Genomic DNA, 18568 nt, shown 5'->3' on the forward strand with positions numbered 1-18568 from the left:
ATATTTTAAAAGTTAATGGAGTTCAAATAACATTGGACTCCACTGACTTTTATTAAATGGACAAAAACCCGACATTTATTAAAAAATACAATTAAAAAACTTCTATGTTCCACAGAAACAAAAGTCGCAGGTTTAAAACAATATGAGGTAATATGAATAAATGATCAAAGCATTTTCATGTTTGGGTGAACTATCCCTTTGACACAAAAGAGTGCATCCCTTAATGATGGGCATATCTTGTTATTCTATTAGGGCCAAAGAGAAAGATTAAACTACTGATAAGAGGTTTTAAGTCACAACCAGGGTTATTATAGTTAACTAAAACTAAAACCATAACAAATATATTTTTGTTACTTGGAAATAAAACAAACATTAACTTATTAAATAAAATATAAAACACCTTACATTTATTTATTTAGCATACGCTTTTATCCTAAGTGACTTAAAAATGAGGAATACAAGCAATTCATCTTAAAACCTTAAACTTATTATTAATTTTTGCAGCCAGTTGCCCAGGAGACATTTCTCATTTTCATTTAGTTTAACTTGTACTAAAATAACTAAAAATGAATAAAAACTATATAGACTTATTATATATTTTAAAAATGTAGACTAAATTACTAAAACAAACTAAAATTCAAACATTTTAAATTCAAAATATTATTTAAAACTAGTAGTATCTCAAAGATATTGTACTGCTCATATGACGCACAATTTAAGTATTCGGAACGGTCAAGATTCAAGTTAAAATATTGTGCAAGGTTTGGATGAGACATGCAAAGACAGGCTGAAACTGAAAGCAGCAGAATGGCTTTGGTGACTGTACAGTCTCTGGACTCACTCACTCAGCTGGACAACTCCTCCCAATTTCTCGGACCCAGTCGGGGGTCTGTCTCCAATCGACACCACGAGACAAACTGTCCCTTTACTTCTCACTCTACACTGTGTCCTTTCTTCTCTTCTCAGCTTATTTCCCAAAGACCTGAGGCTCTAATGCTTCTTTCTGCTCCCAGAAAATGGAAACTCAATGCCTGGGAAAAGCACAAGAAACAACTTGAGGTCTGTTTCATGTCATACCTATTGTTTGTTGCTATTAGGTAAGACAAATCAATTTACAACAGCTTTGCTACCTTAAAAACAGTTGGTGGTCACATTCAGCTGTTTGTAAATGGGAATCCAGGCCACATTTCATACCCAAAGCTAATTGGAGGTTAACTGGGTATTTGACCAAACTCTAAGGAGAAAACAGCACACACACAAAAACAAGCTATGAGGCTAACAATTTAAGAAAATGTAGGCAGTGTTCATTAAAATAATCAATACTTATTATTTTTGTACCAACAGAAATTCTGACCACAACAATATAATGTCGGCAGACTACATTTAACATTTATTTTCACAAGTGTTTCCTGTGTTGGTGTTGAAGGAAAAATCAGCAGAATGGACCCTTTTGACATATCTGGAGTTCTCAGATGTGGAAGTTGTCATAGTTGGGGTAAACTTCTGGTTCAAGGAAACTACAACAAAGATCATTTTTGCATTCCCATTTGATCCAATAGCCCAAAAAAAAAATCTATAGTGTCTCTATGATTTTACAAAAGAGAAAACTATATAGAGAGAGATTAATTTTATTAGGTGATAAAACGCAAAGTATATTATTGAATGAACTAATAAATGTAAATGTACAAACTATTTTTACTCGAAAATAAATAAATAGATTTATGATGTTATTTACTGTAAAAACGCATAATCACAGACTAAAGGGTAAGGGGTCATTTGATTTGTACATTTGGAAAACATGTTAAATAGCTATACTTTTTCATAGCTGAAAGCATAGCCAATTTAATGACGTGAGTGACATACATTCAATTTTTGCTAAAACACGTGGACCCAGATTTAACATTTTCCACCATAATGTACTTAAAGCAAAGAACATCTGTTTCTGGCTAGGAGCTGAAGAAACCATACAATACATACTGTAAAATAAATACACTGTAAAAAGTGATCAGTTAACTTAACTTAAAAAAGAGAGGTAAACCATTGCCTTATAATTATTAAGAAATAAACTTCATGCATAATTGAAACTTGACAATTCCACATAAATTATTTTTTTAAATTACGCATGTTTTTTTTAATTAAGTCAACTGATCACGTTTTATAGTGCATAGTTTATCTATATTTCTGAATATACTTTTGAAGACTATGAAAAAACCTGATGTAGCTCAATTATAACTGTGTATGTAAACATACACACTCTCCATTTGACCAGTTCTTGGTCCCTTGTGATTTTCCGAAGGTGAAGTGTGAAGACGACTCTCCCTTCCTTTCTTCCCTGTCCTTTCTCTCTATCTAAACCACCCAGGAAATAATGTCACAGTGAAAAGGTGAAGTGCAGGTCTATTCATGAATTACGTAAGGACTCCTAATCCCTTTGACAGATCGGGAATAATCACCTCTCGGTCAAGGTGAGGGAGAGTATACAGTGTCATGGTAAAAACTGGGGATATGGTTCAGTCCCATCAACATACGGGTCTACAGTTATTGCATCATCTCATGGGGAAACATCTCCAGGCTCCATCTGGGGAAATACTTGAGTATTTCACTCTGCTTTAGATCTTCAGAGCAGTGTATAAACCACAAATGTACACAACACAATATTGGATTTTCTAAAGACTAAGGTTAAGTCTTATGGCCCAGGATCTCTTGATAACACAGACTAATGGCTTTTAATTCTTGTCTGATAAGCTCACAAAAGCACAGGCACAGTCTAGGTTCAGTAATAGCTTTTATTTTTGAGTCTCTTACATGTATAGCCAGGGCTAATGTCCCCAAAATATGTTTTTTTTTTGTTTGGTAAGGCCTTTGATAATCAGAGTATTTAATGATAACCATCAATTGGCCATACCTTTTTCAGTTATCTAATAAAAGGATGAGCTTTGAAACATTTTAAAAATGTATTATTCAGTTGTGGCTGTCTGTTTCTATTTCTCAAACCAAAAAAACAGAAGCATTGCTAACAACCAAGAGCAAAATGACACAAGACTATACTACACTATACAAGCATGGAAAACATATACTGTAAATGAGTCCTTGTACATGGTGTTCATTCGTTTTTCGATTTAATATTGAAAGTAGAAAAATTAGAAAACGGCTGATTTATGTGTGCTTCACTACAACATAAAATATCGGCTCCATGCTGTCCATTGGGCCACACAGCTTTGCCACACAGATTTTGATAGTTGGACAACTAAATAAAACCAGTGGTGTGCTGAAGAAGTAGGCTGATGGGATATGTGGGTGCAGATGAGAGATAACCAACATTAATATTTCTGAAATTATCAGATAGTATTTCTCTGGCATGTAGGTTGTTGAGCCCATGTCTATAGAGAAGGAAACCCTTAATAGGCCAATTTGTGTCAAAGCATTCCTTAGTCCGGTTGTTGGATGAGAGAGAGATCATTTTTTAATAAAGACTTTAAGAATCCATCCAGCAGCGGAGGACTATTATTCTGCACGGAACTGTGGAAGAATGGGTTGAAAAAAAGAATTTTTCAAAAAATTCTAATTTCAACATTAAAACAAAAAACGAATGAATGTATTGAACATACACAGACTTAATGCGCTTTATACATGTATAGTTGCATTTTCATTTGTTTATTTTTTTTTTGCAATTAAAATTGCCCAAAATTTGTATAAACAATTATAATATGTTATAGATTCAAGATATCTTAAACACATTAGTTATGGCAAAATCCACACGTATACCTATCTAGTCTCAATAATATCTCCACATGTTTTGGCTCTGGAATAAACTATATAAAAAAGTAAGGCAATTCAAACATATTCAAAAATAAAACATGGCTCAGGAAGATAGTGACTCAGAGAATTACCCACAGTCCTTTACAAGAACTTCAGGATTAAGGTTTGTATATCGATTCATGATGACAGTCTATATTTCACCGACTGAAAATAAATTATTTTTCAGGTATGATAAGAAGCAGTTATATTGAAAAATCATGAAAAAATGTGTGTTATTGCATAGGAAATGCAGACAACTCACTATACAAAAAATAAATAGTTTTAAACAATATAGTATTGGCTCAAAGAAATGAGCTTGATGAGTTGACTGTTTCAATGTACAGTATTTAATGTACAGACATTAAAGGGGTCATATCATACTTTTTAGAATATTTTTCTCCCTGAGGTCCACTCACAATGTTAGTCAAGTTTTATAAATCAAAACAGTCCTAATATAGTATTCTCATGACTGCTCTCCACGCTCTTTCTGACTCGCTGAATGAAATAGCAATTGTTGTGCCTTGCATACTGTATGTAAACAGTCTAAGTAAGTGAAATGAGAAATCGTTGGGTCACGTTTGCTGCTGGGCCATTCTTTCCTCACATTTCCTAACAATCCTAGGAAGGATAAGCAGATCTCCAGGTGCTATACAAGAGCAGCACAAGGTTTTTAACTTATTTAACTCTCATCAATAATTCTTGGGAAGTAAGGTCATATTTTTTTGGCAGAGTTTCTGAACTCCAAATAAGAGTCAATGTACAACATTGTCAAAAGGTACAGTGCTTTTTCATAGTACATTGAACTTTTATTTTCCCGTGATATGACCCCTTTAATAAAAGTATTGCATTGAGAATACAAAAAAGCACTCCGTTAATCATAGAACCATAATTCAATGTTCATACTGCTTCCAAATGTGCATGACTGTAAAGTCAAGCGATTCTTAAAATGCAGCATGCTGCTGATTGGTCATAAAGCTGAATGATGTCTGTGATTAAAAAACTAAAGGCATTTCTAAGATGAATACATGCTGCATATAAGGAAATGTGTAAATGACTAGGGTGTGTAGAACTAAACCAAACTATACTAGACCCTTAAACAAGCTTTAAACCTTTTAGAACTAGTATAATTCTGTTGAATTACACATTTAGCATTGTCCATTATAGCAAATAATGGATAAACCATTCGTTTTTTTAACGAACTGTTGTCCTTTAGACAGACTACATGGCATGTTCACAGTGTTGCCATAGCTCAGTCTGCTTGCCATTCAGGATGACTTGTTTTATAAAAGCAAGTACCTATAAATAGTTGACTATATGTAGCTGTTAAACATTTGCAGTGTTTTTCAGAGAGGTACTAAGAGTGCAGTACGCATGTGGCTTTTGTCTCGGACAATGCTGGTTGTGTCATAAATTAATACAAATAAAAACAACATATTTGCTTGTCTGTCTATTTGGTCACCAGTATCTTTTTCTAAGCATAAGATTCAATCTCGCTCTCTTTTACCCAGACATTAACTCACTCGGCGCTCTTTTAGGCTCACACTGGTCACAGTGGCTGGCCTTTAAGTTGCTCCTTCAGGACACCAGTCTCTGTGGCTCTCCACACGTGCAGTGCACTGCTGGAAGTGAGGAAGAGGAAGAGGATGAAGGCTATGGGAAAGCCCACAGTGTCCACCATACCTCCAGCCAGGGCACTAAAACTCAGTTTCCCCAGGACCTCCAGAGTGGCCAGAAAACTGTAGTGGGTGGCCTAAAGATTGACAGACAGAGAGAGGCAAATATAGAAAGAGTCTTAGCATTAACTTTTGGCAATTTACTCAAGAATAGCTAGTGAAAATGGGACAGTAAATTATAAAGAAAGGGGAAAGTGTTTTGCTGTTAGGCTAAAATCAGATGTTACACATGTGTGCAACTGTCATTTATTCACTGATCTCTACTTTTAAAAAAATGTTTTTAGATCCAGGTCCAGCATTCAATTACAAAAGAGATCTAAACATTAAAGGAGAACTCCGGTCAATTTTAACATTGAGCTAAATTTTTAGTAAATTTGGAGTGCTGTCAATACAGAGAACAACGACAAAAATTGGTGTTGCCTAGACTGTCTTATCCTCTTTTTAAAATGTGCACCCTGTTGACTTCAAGTCGAGCTCTTGTCGAGTTCACGCGCATAGGTTTAGTTACCTATGATCACGCACGTGAACTCGCCAATCGACTACTTTGGACTTCGACCGAAAACAGGATGTAAATACAGGTATTTGCGCTGGCTGAAATAACTAATTTTTATTAATATCTTTCACATCTACTGTAGTCAGATTCACTCGTGTTCACTCTGAAGGAATCATCTAACATGGCTGGGCACTTGTAATGACATATCAAAGATGTTAAGAGGCTAAAAGCAGGTTTAAAGCGTGCCCCATTGAAGTCAACAGGGTGCAAATTTTAAAAAGAGCATAACAGTGTAGGCAACACCGATTTTTGTCGTTGTTCTCTGTATTGACAGCACTCCAAATTTACAAAAAAATGAGCTCAATGTTAAAATTGACCGGAGTTCTCCTTTAAGGATGCACCGATTTTTTTTAAATTTACCAATAACCCAAAAAATGTTTTCCACGTTATGGCCGAAAACCAACAAATGACTTATTACAATTCTACACTATATTGCCTAACTAACTTAAAAAGAAAACACAAACTAAAATCTGTCATGTGAAATAATAAAAGTGAATTTAAACACTACAACATGTAATGCTAGGCATATCATTTTTCAGTTTTGTTGATGTATACTAAAACTATGAAAAAAGTTTCCATTGACTGAAATAAAATATAAATGTTAGATGACAAACTGAAACAAAAATTAGAAATGTTGCCTTAGCAACTAACTTAAATAAAATAAGCTAAAGTACTTAAATGACTCAAATTAAAGCTGAAATAAAAAGATAAATATATGTTTAATGATAAAAATGACATTTAAATTTTTTAATTTAAAAGCTGAAAATATGAATTAAATATTTTTAAAAAATAAGTATTTATAGCATAAAATAATACTAAAATAACACTAAAATGTGCAGTATGAAAATTGATATTTAATTTAAGATTATAAAAAAAATGTAAAGACAAACTTTAAGAAGATGTTAGATGATGGAAAAAGTAATCTAAATGTAAAAATATTGAGCAGGCACAATTGAACATGCATAATTAAATATACAATATCACAATGAAATATTACAACAAATAAAACATATCTCCAATATCGAACGATAACTAATAAACATTGTACTATGTTAATTTAAATATAATGACCCTTTATGTCTTCATAGGACAGGACAGTTAGAGATAGTACAGGAAACAATGGGGAGAGGAGGCAAAGATGGAGTGTAGAAGAAAAAAAACTGCAGTAACACTCCAGATAACGCACAAAACAGAAATTTTTGACGTGGTTTGATACTCTTCAAAATAACAGACTTTTTAACATGATTCATATTTATAAATTTTTAACTTCGCCTCACATCAAAACAATTCCAACAGGAGGATCAAAGAGCAGTCTGAATCCCTCTCTTGTCTGGACGGTAGAGACTGTCTCAATACTCTAGTCCTTCGACTTAACACACAGAATGGGAAAGCAAAGCCAAGTCCGTTCCTTCACATGGCCCCGCCACCAAAGTTAAGTGAAGTACCTTTATTCCTACAAACTTGTTTAAGGTGTTCAGTTTCTCCCTCAAGGGCTTTTTCACAAACATTCACAGTATCGGTTTTCGGTCATCTAAAACCACCTTAAAACAAACACACACAAGCTGCTCTCGCTACGGTATGTACAGTATTTTATAAGAACATTTGGAATTAACCTACAGTTTACAATCATCCTCCAGGTCATTTTCTTCTTAATGTGAATCTGAAGTTTTTAATTGGTTAGAGGCCGAGGAAAAACATACTAGCACTTTCTCTTATTTTGTAATGAGTTTCGTTAGTACCATTAATTCAGCAGGTATTGAGCTGGTGAAGTGACAAACACTGTAGCTAAGAGAGCAGTGAAAGATCGCATGCAAGCAGCGCAGGCCCATTTAAACAGGACAATACTGTCATGTCAAAGATGAACGATGGGACGAAACGAGAGAACATGGGAGGGGAGAGATATTGGAACAGTGAGAACTACCGTTTATCATCTAAGGGACACATAAATAAACAAATATAGAGAATGAACAACAAAACTAAAAAAGAGAGAAATTAGCCAACAAGATTAGTGGGACATAATAGGGAGTGGAGTATTGTGAAGAACAGAGATGATGTTTTTGATAGACAGTAAGCTGTCTTTACACTATAAAAGTGGCACAGTACACTGCACAGAAGCAATATCTGAAGAGAAATACAACGTGCATTAGGTTGTTTTCACAAACTATGTTCTAAAAATACTATTTGTTAACTCAATCTGCCCCTTATTTATCTTATGCCCATATTCAGAACAAAACGGGCACTCATTGTCACCAGAGCAAACTTTTGCACTGTATGCCATCTTTGTTTATAGATTTACAGCATGGATTTCATAAATAGCGATATAATTCTCAGTTACACTAAAAACTTTTTGGATTTTCGAAAAACAAAATATTATTATATTATCTCTAACACATTAACAGAAGAAATGCATAATTGTTGGCAGGACAAGTAAAAACTACTGGCCCAACTGGAAACCAGAAAAAAAATCACTATAATCACTCCTGCAATTAATATTCCTGAGATAATAAATGCTTCATTTATTTACAGCCAAATGTTTAAAAGTTGAGTTGCTACGTTTTTTTATATGTATTCAGTAATGATAATTACATTGATCAAAATTGTAATTTATAATTTCACAAAAGATTTCCATTTTGAATAAATGCTGATCTTTGCTATCCATCAAAGAACCCTGAAAAATATTATCAGTTTCCTCAAAAGAAAAAAACATTATGCAGCAATATTTTTCAGCAATTGATAATAATAAGAAAAGTTTCTTGAGCACCAAATAAGCATACTGTATTAGAATGATTTCTGAAGGATCATGTGACACTGAAGACTGGACTAATGATTGTCATCACAAGAATAAATTATATAAAAATTCTAAAATTACTTTCTATCAAATATAAATGCAGCCTTAGTGTCCATAGGGTTTTCGACTCCATAAAATCTGAAATCAAACTTTTTTCCAACGGTTGTGTTTACACAAATTGCTCCTTTGCAGACCTTTGCTAGGAAGAAAGTTTTGAAACCGTAGAGTTGTTTGTGGAACGGAGTCTGGAAATAACACAAATCAATCTTAAACTTGCATTGCTCACATGAGCACTAATGTACAACGTATCAGAGCATGCAAACTAACCACTGGGCTACACATACAAAAAGAAGAAGAAAGAAATCAAAATGTCAAATCTATGAATTTGAATATACTTTCTGATGAGTATGCTTTGTAGGTGATTGATGAGCTGAAATGGGTTGACGTGCAGAGCTAAAGAGAGTGTTAAAACTGCTCAGTTCTCTGAGTGGAGATATTGACTGACAGATGAATGAGATTTTGACTGCTGTGATGTGCTCACGTATGTGGCAGACAGGAAACACTCTCAGGCTTTGTGCAGCTCACGGCCTGTTGTGAGACTCTACCTGTCAACAACTATCAAAAATTGTAAGATGCATGTTTTGTTGTCTTTGGAGCTTGCCTGCTGAAACTGAAGAGAAAACGCAACAGATTTGTCCTGCTGTTGACCTCAGGTGAACACGTGTGATGCTGCTAAGCAGCCTGTTCTGACCTGTCAAGAGTCAGAGCTGTGGTCAGTTGAAGAGGGTGGCGTGCGATACCTGTATGCTCTCCTCGGCTCTCTGTGTGCAGTTCATCATCGTGGTGAAAGTGAGAGTGGTGATAAGACCCGCTATGAAATGCTGCAAACTCAGACTCAACACTGCCATACCTGAGGAAGACACAATACACATTAAGACAAGACACAAAATTCTGCCCTTGTTTAAGCCTGCGACAAAAAGCCTTAGATCGCAGACACACCTCAAGTTTGAATTTATGACTCTGAATTTAGATATTGCATATAAAAACGCATAATGCCATAATATTGCACTGAATATCTGGCAGTGTTAATTGAGAGGGATGGCCTGTGGGAAGAAATGTGTGCAGGGTGACGAGCTTCTGTCTGGTAGTTTGTGCTTGGCCTTACTCAAACTTAGGGATGAAGCGTTTATCGGTTTGACGATAAGCCATGATAAAAAATCCTGAAGTTTAGTATTACCTTTCATATTTAATTTACCCAACTATCGCGATTTTAAAAACTTGCAGTAAAATACAGTTCAGCAATAAGCAAAGTTAGCACTAGGTAAAGGTACGGACTGCTTTACTGTGGTTTTGTAGTGTTTATTTATTTTGACATTCAGATGGTATGTTAAAAGTTCACCGGTTCCTACCGGTTAATGTTTTTCAATGCGGACAAAAAGCGCATAGTGCTAATATTATTTGTTGTCTGTCGGTTTTCTGCATAAAACTTGGTGAAATGATTTCAGTGTACGTAGAGTACTTTTTGAACATTTCCAGCACATTTTAACAATACAAAGAAAATATTGATAATTATGATAATTTTGGTCACACGTGAAATTTTCATACAGTTTCAGCTCTACTCAGACTCAACACTGGCATTCCTGTGTTAGCAGGAACAGTACTGTACATGCTTGTTATTATAACTGAGCTCTCCCAGACTATTATTTATGCAGACAGAACCATGTCAAACTACTAGCAGTTTAACTTAAGACACAGTCAAATCTGACTCTATATGTTGCCACAATTGTCTTTTTGGCCATTTTGAAAATGATTATTTAATTCACCTGAGTAACGTCCACCCAGAGCATGAGACAGACCGTCTACCATTAAAGCCTCTAAAAATCGTGAATCTCAAATCAATCATTACCAGAAGCCCATTTGCAAAAAAAAAAAAAAAAAAAAAAAAAAAAAATCATGAAGCTTTCACATCCAGCTCCATCTGAATTATTTACTGGAAATGTTTAGTTCTGCCTAACAAGACTTCTCCATTACTTATCCAGGAACCACAGGAAGGAAAATCAGCTCTTCTGAGGCATCCAGTCTCATACAATATTGAAAAATATTTTCTGCAGAACTTTATCATTCTTTTTTCCTCTTTTTTTTTTTTTTGGAGGGGGGTTAGATGGGGTGCAGAGTTGCTTTGTTCCATTTCGTTTGGGAGAGTGGCAAAAAGAGAGACACAGAGAGAGAATAAGAAAGACAGAGAGATGAGGGAGTTGTCAAACAGAAGCTCGCTGACAAAAACATCTAGACTAAAAAGCAACGACATCCTGGGGAAGAAGTAATACAGTGGCAAAAAATACAGAGTGAAACAGCTAAAACGCAAGAGTTTCCCCATTTCCTTTTTTTCATTTTCATTAAATAAACATTCAAAGCACCTGTGAGAGAAAGAGACCGCGCAAGGAAAAATAAGAGAAACAGGCAGAGGGTATGAATATGGGTTTATTCATTTATCAAAGTGAGCCGTGAGAATACTCAAGGTAAAATAGCGTTAGCTTCCGCAGACAGAAACAGAAACGCAAATCCACTTAAGCAAGTTGAACCGGGAGAGAGTATGTTTGACATAACTTCTGTATGATCACTTCTACACAGTTCATGCATAAAATGTTGCTTGAGTTATGCTGAATCCAAGCACTAGGACTATGAAGATGGTTATCAGAACAGATCTACAGGAGTCTTACAGAAGATTTATGGAATAAAAGTTCAAGATAATTTCTCAGAAAAGAAAGCACACTGATATAAGTTTGGATCAATACTGAAAGTTTGTCTTCGGTAACATATCCTCTGGTACTACGGATTTTACTGTATATTAAAACAGATACCTAAGGCAACAAATAAACAGCTTTGAGCACCTGATGAAATTAAACCAAGTCTGTTAACAGACTCAACAATTGCCAATTATTGTCGGGATAAATATGAAAATGTGTATTTTTCCTTTTTGATTCTCCAGAGGTCGCTTAAGTACCAAATACGTTTTTGCCTTTATCATGCGATTATCGTATTAATGTTTGCATTTTCTTTTACACACGTTAAGCTTTGATAATTAATTATTTCTGCCATATAAAGTGTAAATATATTTATAATCCAACCCATCTGGATTTGATTTATAGATAAATCAAATTAATTAACTAAATTAAACAATGTTAAAATAACATATTTTTAATCTCACACGTCAATTTTAGATTTTTTGTCATTTTCTATTCTGATCTCACCATACAGCAAGATGAACTCTATGCTGGCCTGTATGACATTCATGTTAATACTCTCCCTTTTTATCAGACGCTGTTGTTTAATGCAGCGTTGAGAGTTTTATTCAGACACACTCTGCCTGAACACCTGTTTACTCTGTGCAAGGTGCTGAAATGGACACTTTAGCCTGTCAGTGGAAAACGCGGGAAACCGGAGACGGCCCTATGGATTCTTAAATGCAGGGGAACAGTAGAAAGCTCGGCGGAGAACAGGTCAATTTCACTTCTATACATACATAATTACAGGTGAGCTATTTGACTCTTAAGAACAACCTGTACCCATAAATTGTACATGGCAGTCATTAACCTGTGTTGAATGCATTGAAAACATTTTTCCCTGTCCTTTTATGTATAAAGCAGGGCACTATTCAAAGAGATAAAGTAAAATATATATATAAAATTAAATAAAATTAAAATATGCTGGTCCTAAAGAATGTTCATGTATGTGAATGTCTCACCTTTCATCAAGGGCGAGGGCTCCAGCACTACGAGAAGTGAGCTCTGAAAGACCATGCTGATAGTCCGCATCATAAACACACGTCTCATCAGCAGGCCAATACTGAGGACATAAAAGAGAGAAAGTTCAGTTCATATCATCTCATGCTACACAAATACGTATATTATAGTATACATTAAAGTAAAAAAATATTTAAAGAAATTAATACTTTCATGAGTAACAGGACACTTTACAGGACACATTCATTTGAATTTGAGAGAAGTGATAGTAAAGACATTTAATATGTTACAAAAAAAATGCTGCTCTTTCAGCATTTCAGCAGCTTTCTATTTATTATCACTGGTAGAGGTTCCACAAAAATATCACGCAAAACAGTTTTCAACACTGAAGTGTTTCTTGAGCTGCAAATCAGCATATTATGTGACAAGACTAATGGCTGCTGAAAATTCATAGGGATAAATTACATTTTAAAATATACATTATACAGAAAATTTCAATTGTAATAATATTTCACAAATATTATTAGTTTTTTTTATCAAATAAATGCAGCCTTGTTGAGCAATTCTTACCAACCCTAAACTTTTGAACAGTAGTACAATATAATTTAACATTAAAAAATGACATATATATATTTAAAAAAATATATACCAAACAAACTATAGGCTAATATTTTACAGATCAATCACTGTAGGACATTAATGAGGGTCAACCACACAGGACTGCCACACTGAGACAGAGAAGAAGCACTCCTGTACACATGCTTACATGCAGTGTGTTTGCTTACACACTCTAATTGATTCTCTATTAGCAGTTAAGAATCCCACTGGGTGAACTTCCGTCACAACATAATCAATAACGCGACAAGATCCACAGACATGGGCTGATTAACCCCCGGCTAATTAGTGACCATCACACACACCTCAATTTCTCCCAGCTCCAATCAGAACACCCGTAGGGCCCTGTCAATCACACACAGGGTCTGGAGTCACGGCTTCTACGGTGTTGTTAAGATTTCCAATTATCAGTACAGTTAACATAATTTTACATCATGTTCTCTAAAACGAACAAATGTATTAATGCTTAAAGCAGTCAGGCAGAATGATTAATAACCAGGCTTGGGTTAAGCTCTGGTGACAGCATCTGTTGCCTGAAAATTAGTTTGACTTGTCCCTAAGGTTGTAAAAATAAGTATAAAATTGCATCATCAATTAAAAATATCCTTTGCATGTGAATAAACTCCAAGGCCTCTGACAGAGAAAGCAAGTCGAGAAAGAGAGAAGGAGATGCGGGTAAAGGTCAACTGAACTTTAAGAGAAGAGTAAGGAATCGTCTGTCATCTTAAACCAGCCTTTGAGATCTAGATGAACCCAGTCAACAACAGCAGCCGGTCAGACAGAAAGCCAATCTGCCATCATTCTCATGCAAACACCCTCCCTGCATCCACTCAATAACACTCTTTCATATTTCGCTCAGATGAGAGGAGAGAGAGAAAGAAAAAGAGAGCTGTAAGAAAGACAGACAGAGTCTTAAAGAGGAAAACAAGCAACTTAGAGAGAGAGAAGGATGCGAGAGATCGAAAGCAAGTCTAAAACAGGCGTATCACACGAGCAGTTAGGCCCGATAAGATTCGTACTCTCAGATTGCTGATGGCGATCAGTGTATGGGGGTCAGTTTTTGGCCACTCAAGCATTTCAGATGGGGCCGGGATAAGTGTCCAAATTAGCTTTTAGTGGCCCTGAACAGACAACGACAGAAACCCAATCTGTGGGAAGCAAGGCCTGAATGCACGACTGTGTCGAATGAACAAGCCCCCTGCGTGTGAAACTTTACATTCCTCCTCATTCACTAACACTGCCTTTAGCATAGAGACAGAGAGAGAGACCGAAAGGGAGAGAGAAAGGTACAGCAGGAAAAAGACGAAGAGACAGAGAATAATGGAGAGGTTAGAGAGAAAGGGAGAGATGGAAAGGTAAGAACATTTGAGAGAGTACAGTAGATATTTAACGCATATTTTGGGACTGCACATCTGTCCCACTCACCCCAGTCCTCATGTATAACCAGTGCACAAAATGGGCATTGAAATATGCATACTCAATTTTCCTCGCATATATCGGGACTTGTAACAAAAAATTTATTTGGTGTAAATATGCACGCACCGTCCGCACACTCCACACTTGTTAACCGGTGTGAGTAAAATAATGAAGTAAACTAAATTATTTAAAACTGTTTTTCCATTTGATATACACATTTATATTAAATATTCCACTCTCATTAATGGAGTTAAGCATTACATTAAATCATTATCCACAAGTTAAAAACATTTTTTTTAGATGTGAATATTTGTAATGGATGTACTGCTTTTTACCAATTTTCCAGTGAATGCTACATTTTTGCTTGACATATGATAATTCTGCTTTGAATTGTAGTCTAAATAGCAGAAGAAAATATTTTCACACGAATTATGATCAGTGATGCGCACTTGACTAAGATGACACAGGCAATGACAGACACTCAAGGACTCTTCAGGGGTTCGAATGGTCCGATGACAGAGTACTGTACAATGCTGCCACACTGCACACAGGTGTGCGGCTTTTCCTGAGCAGACTGACAGTAGCCTATTGATAACACTTTACGCAGTCTTCCAAGCATCATGAAAATGCCTATTTACATGTTTTTTATTTTATTTTTTATGTTCTGTGTGAAGCACTGATGTCAGAAAATTGTTACACTGAAAAATAAGTATCTTTTTCAGTCTAAACATTCTAATATATATGTTTATTTAATGCTCAAAACTGCATAAATTTGTTTTGTTTAAAACAATTAAAAATGGTCTATTTTGCCAAGAGGAATGAATGAGAATAATTATTTTCTGAAAAGTATTTTATACCTACAATTTTGGTGGGCATTTATTTAATTTTTTTAAACAAGACAAGGATACTAAATGAGTCTTAGCAATGCAATGGCACAAACAGCATTTACCGTCTCAAATATCTCAATCTCATATTGTCCAAGTGTCTTTGAAAGCAGTAGTAGGCTATTACATGGATTGAAATATGCATATGGAAATGATATGCAGGTGAGGATATGAATAGTCGAGTTGTAAACTCCTTATATGGTTATTTTTTGGGGAGGAGGCGGGGTGGAGATGCATGTACGCACAATCTTCCGCTGATTAGGATATCTAAAGGGAATTTTGCACAGGTTCTGGGCTGGTATACATCTATTTTTTTTACAGTATGGTGTACATCCGGTTTTAGAATTAGATTTTTACAGTATCCATCTACATTTCTTAAAGGAACACTCCACTTTTTTGAAAATAGGCGCATTTTTCAACTCCCATAGAGTTAAACAGTTGAGTTTTACCGTTTCCGAATCCATTCAGCCGATCTCCGGGTCTGGCGGTAGCACTTTTAGCATAGCTTAGCATTTATCATTGAATATTGATTAGACCGTTAGCATCTCTCTCAAAAAAATTACCAAAGAGTTTCGATATTTTTTTCCTATTTAAAACTGGACTCTTCTGTAGTTACATCGTGTACTAAGACCGACGGATAATGAAAAGTTGTGATTTTCTAAGCCAATATGACTAGGAACTATACTCTCATTCCTGCGTAATAATCAAGGAAATGTGCTGCCGTACCAGCAGCCGCAATGATATTACACAGCACCTAGTCCCAAGCTACTAACATTAACTTCCTTAATGTAACTTCCAACGTGACCGGCACTAAGTTTGTAATATCATTTCCAAAAAAAGTGGAGTGTTCCTTTAAGGGGGTCGCACACCGGACGAGAAGCGCAGCACCGTGTAGCATCACGTCTTTAAAATTTGAACACATTATTCTCTATGAGTGTACACCAGAGTGCGGATTGGGACGAATTTCTCCGTCCGAGGCCGGCCCGCGTCCGACAGAGCAGTTACCGAACCCGACCCGAGTCCGACAGTTAAAATCCCATTTTTTTCTCATACTAATGACACATGTACATTTGTTTGTGTGGAAAGCCCACTTTTATTAAGCAACTGTAGGAAGGCATTCGAGAATGTCAACAGGATGTGCGCATCAGCAAGCACGGAGCAACAAGCGCACTTAACACAGGCGCATGCGCATTCATTGTCACGGCTAGATAAACAAATTTCCACACACAGGAAGACAGATCTTATGGTAATATTTTACATGTATTTTAAATCACAAAAACAAACGTTTGCATCAAGTGAAAGCATCAGGCACATTGGCTACCTACATAATAAGCGGTTTTAAATTTAAAATGTTCAATGCCTTATCGCGCTGATGTGACCCGAGCCCGACCCCAAACATAATTTCTAAATACCTGTCCAAACCCACGGGTCGGGTATCCATCCTCTAGTGTACACACATACACACTCACAAATAAATATTCACCACCGTTCAAACGTTTAGGGTCAGTAAGATTTTGTTTTTTTTAAGGAATAAATACTTTTATTTGAGAAGGACGCATTAAAGGTAGGGTAGGCAATTTTGGACAGGCTAACAATAGCAAGCTAGCTTTGAAAGCATAAGATCCCACCCTCCCTTCAGAGTAGTGATGCACCGAAATGAAAATTCTGGGCCGAAACCGATACCGAAAATTTAGGATGCACTTGGCCGAAAACCGAAACCGATACCGAAAATTAGTGCTGGGTATCGATTCAAATTTCAAGAATCGATTCGATTCCGATTCTCAAGATCTTGAATCGATTATCATTATTCGATTCGATTCGATCCGATCCGATACGATCTTATATTCTTAAAATATAAAATTTTCAAAAGTTTTAACTGTTCATGAACAATCAAGTGTTTGTATTAAATAACATTCACAAACATACATTAATGTTGTAAAAATATATTGTTCACTCAATGTGTTGATGTTAGATAAGGCATTAAGTAATATTAATGAATGGTATCTTAATGTAGTGTTACCAACTAAACAGGAGATAAAACGTGTTTTATTTGACTTGACTGTCCTTTTATTTAATCCAAAACTGCGTTCATATTTAAAAGGCCTTTTAAACTAGATACAACCGCACACGATACCACTTTAGGGGCCGTTCACGTATCGCGTTTTATACGCGTGCAAATTCAGTGAGAAGCACTTCAATGCATCTCAACAGGTCATGTGACAAAAACAAGACTGTTACGGCCTTTCCGTAACAACATGGAAAGCTCGGCCGAACAGCTGATCATAGCTGTACAGGGCGGCTTTTTATTTCTCATCTCAATGAATATATCTAGTAGTAAAGCTAATGCAAGGGCTAGAAATCAATACATTTTTTGACGATACTTCCTCGTCATCATGGAGAGCGCAGTTTGCACCGCTTTCTCTTTTCCACAAGCGCGTGCTTTCCCGTTGCGTCTGTCGTTGCTATGCAACCATGAACAGAGGCGCGGGCCGCGCGGCTGGAAAACGAATTTGCACGCGCAAAAAACGCACTATGTGAACGGCTCTTTCCTCATTTCTGGTCAACAAGTCTTATATACTGTCTATGGTGGATTCAGAGAGACCGCAGCGCTGCCGGTCGCCATGTCTCAGTGTGTTTATGGGGAAAATATAGGCCTGTTATTAAATCGATCCTCTGAGTTACGGATCGATCTTTAGAAATTAATATGAAAATCGATTCAGAATCGGTGAATCGATTTTTTCAACACAGCACTACCGAAAATGGCTTCTTTTAAAAACTTTAATATATATTTATTTATATTGCTTAATTTTTTAATGGATCTGAAATGAAAAATCACAAACCAATAGAATAATCAAACTTTTATTACCACTAACAGTTACATAACAAAACCTAAAATATTTTATATATTATATATATTTTATATTGCATGTGCTTCATGAGGCACACGCGCGCGGTCTCTTGCTCTCTCTCCCTCTCCCCGCTACACGGTTTGTAGCACAGTCTCTGTCTCGCGTGCGCGCTCGCTCTAGATTCCGGAGATTTTAACTAATTCGCGGGCATCAGTGAGCCGCTATCAATATGCGGGAGACTCCCGGACT

General features: G+C 36.0%; 1 protein-coding gene across 3 annotated transcripts in view; it reads right to left on the reverse strand.

Moving 5' to 3' along the window:
• Positions 1 to 2769: 2769 nt before the first annotated feature.
• The window catches only part of mfsd3 (major facilitator superfamily domain containing 3), a 29936-nt gene continuing 14137 nt past the window's right edge, over positions 2770 to 18568 (reverse strand). For 2 of the 3 annotated variants that reach the window (XM_079607386.1, XM_079607385.1), the window contains exons 4-6: positions 12558 to 12658; positions 9613 to 9722; positions 2776 to 5548 (exon numbers count right to left, since the gene is read on the reverse strand). In XM_079607386.1, coding sequence (XP_079463512.1) covers positions 5345 to 5548; positions 9613 to 9722; positions 12558 to 12658 — 415 coding nt within the window. In that variant the 3' untranslated portion in view covers positions 2776 to 5344. Of the gene's footprint in view, positions 5549 to 9612; positions 9723 to 12557; positions 12659 to 18568 lie in introns of all 3 variants that reach the window. The other variant, XM_079607387.1, reaches the window with a different exon arrangement.

The sequence above is a fragment of the Phoxinus phoxinus genome (genome assembly GCF_949152265.1).
Source record: "Phoxinus phoxinus genome assembly, chromosome: 3".
Classification (NCBI taxonomy): Eukaryota; Metazoa; Chordata; class Actinopteri; order Cypriniformes; family Leuciscidae; genus Phoxinus; species Phoxinus phoxinus.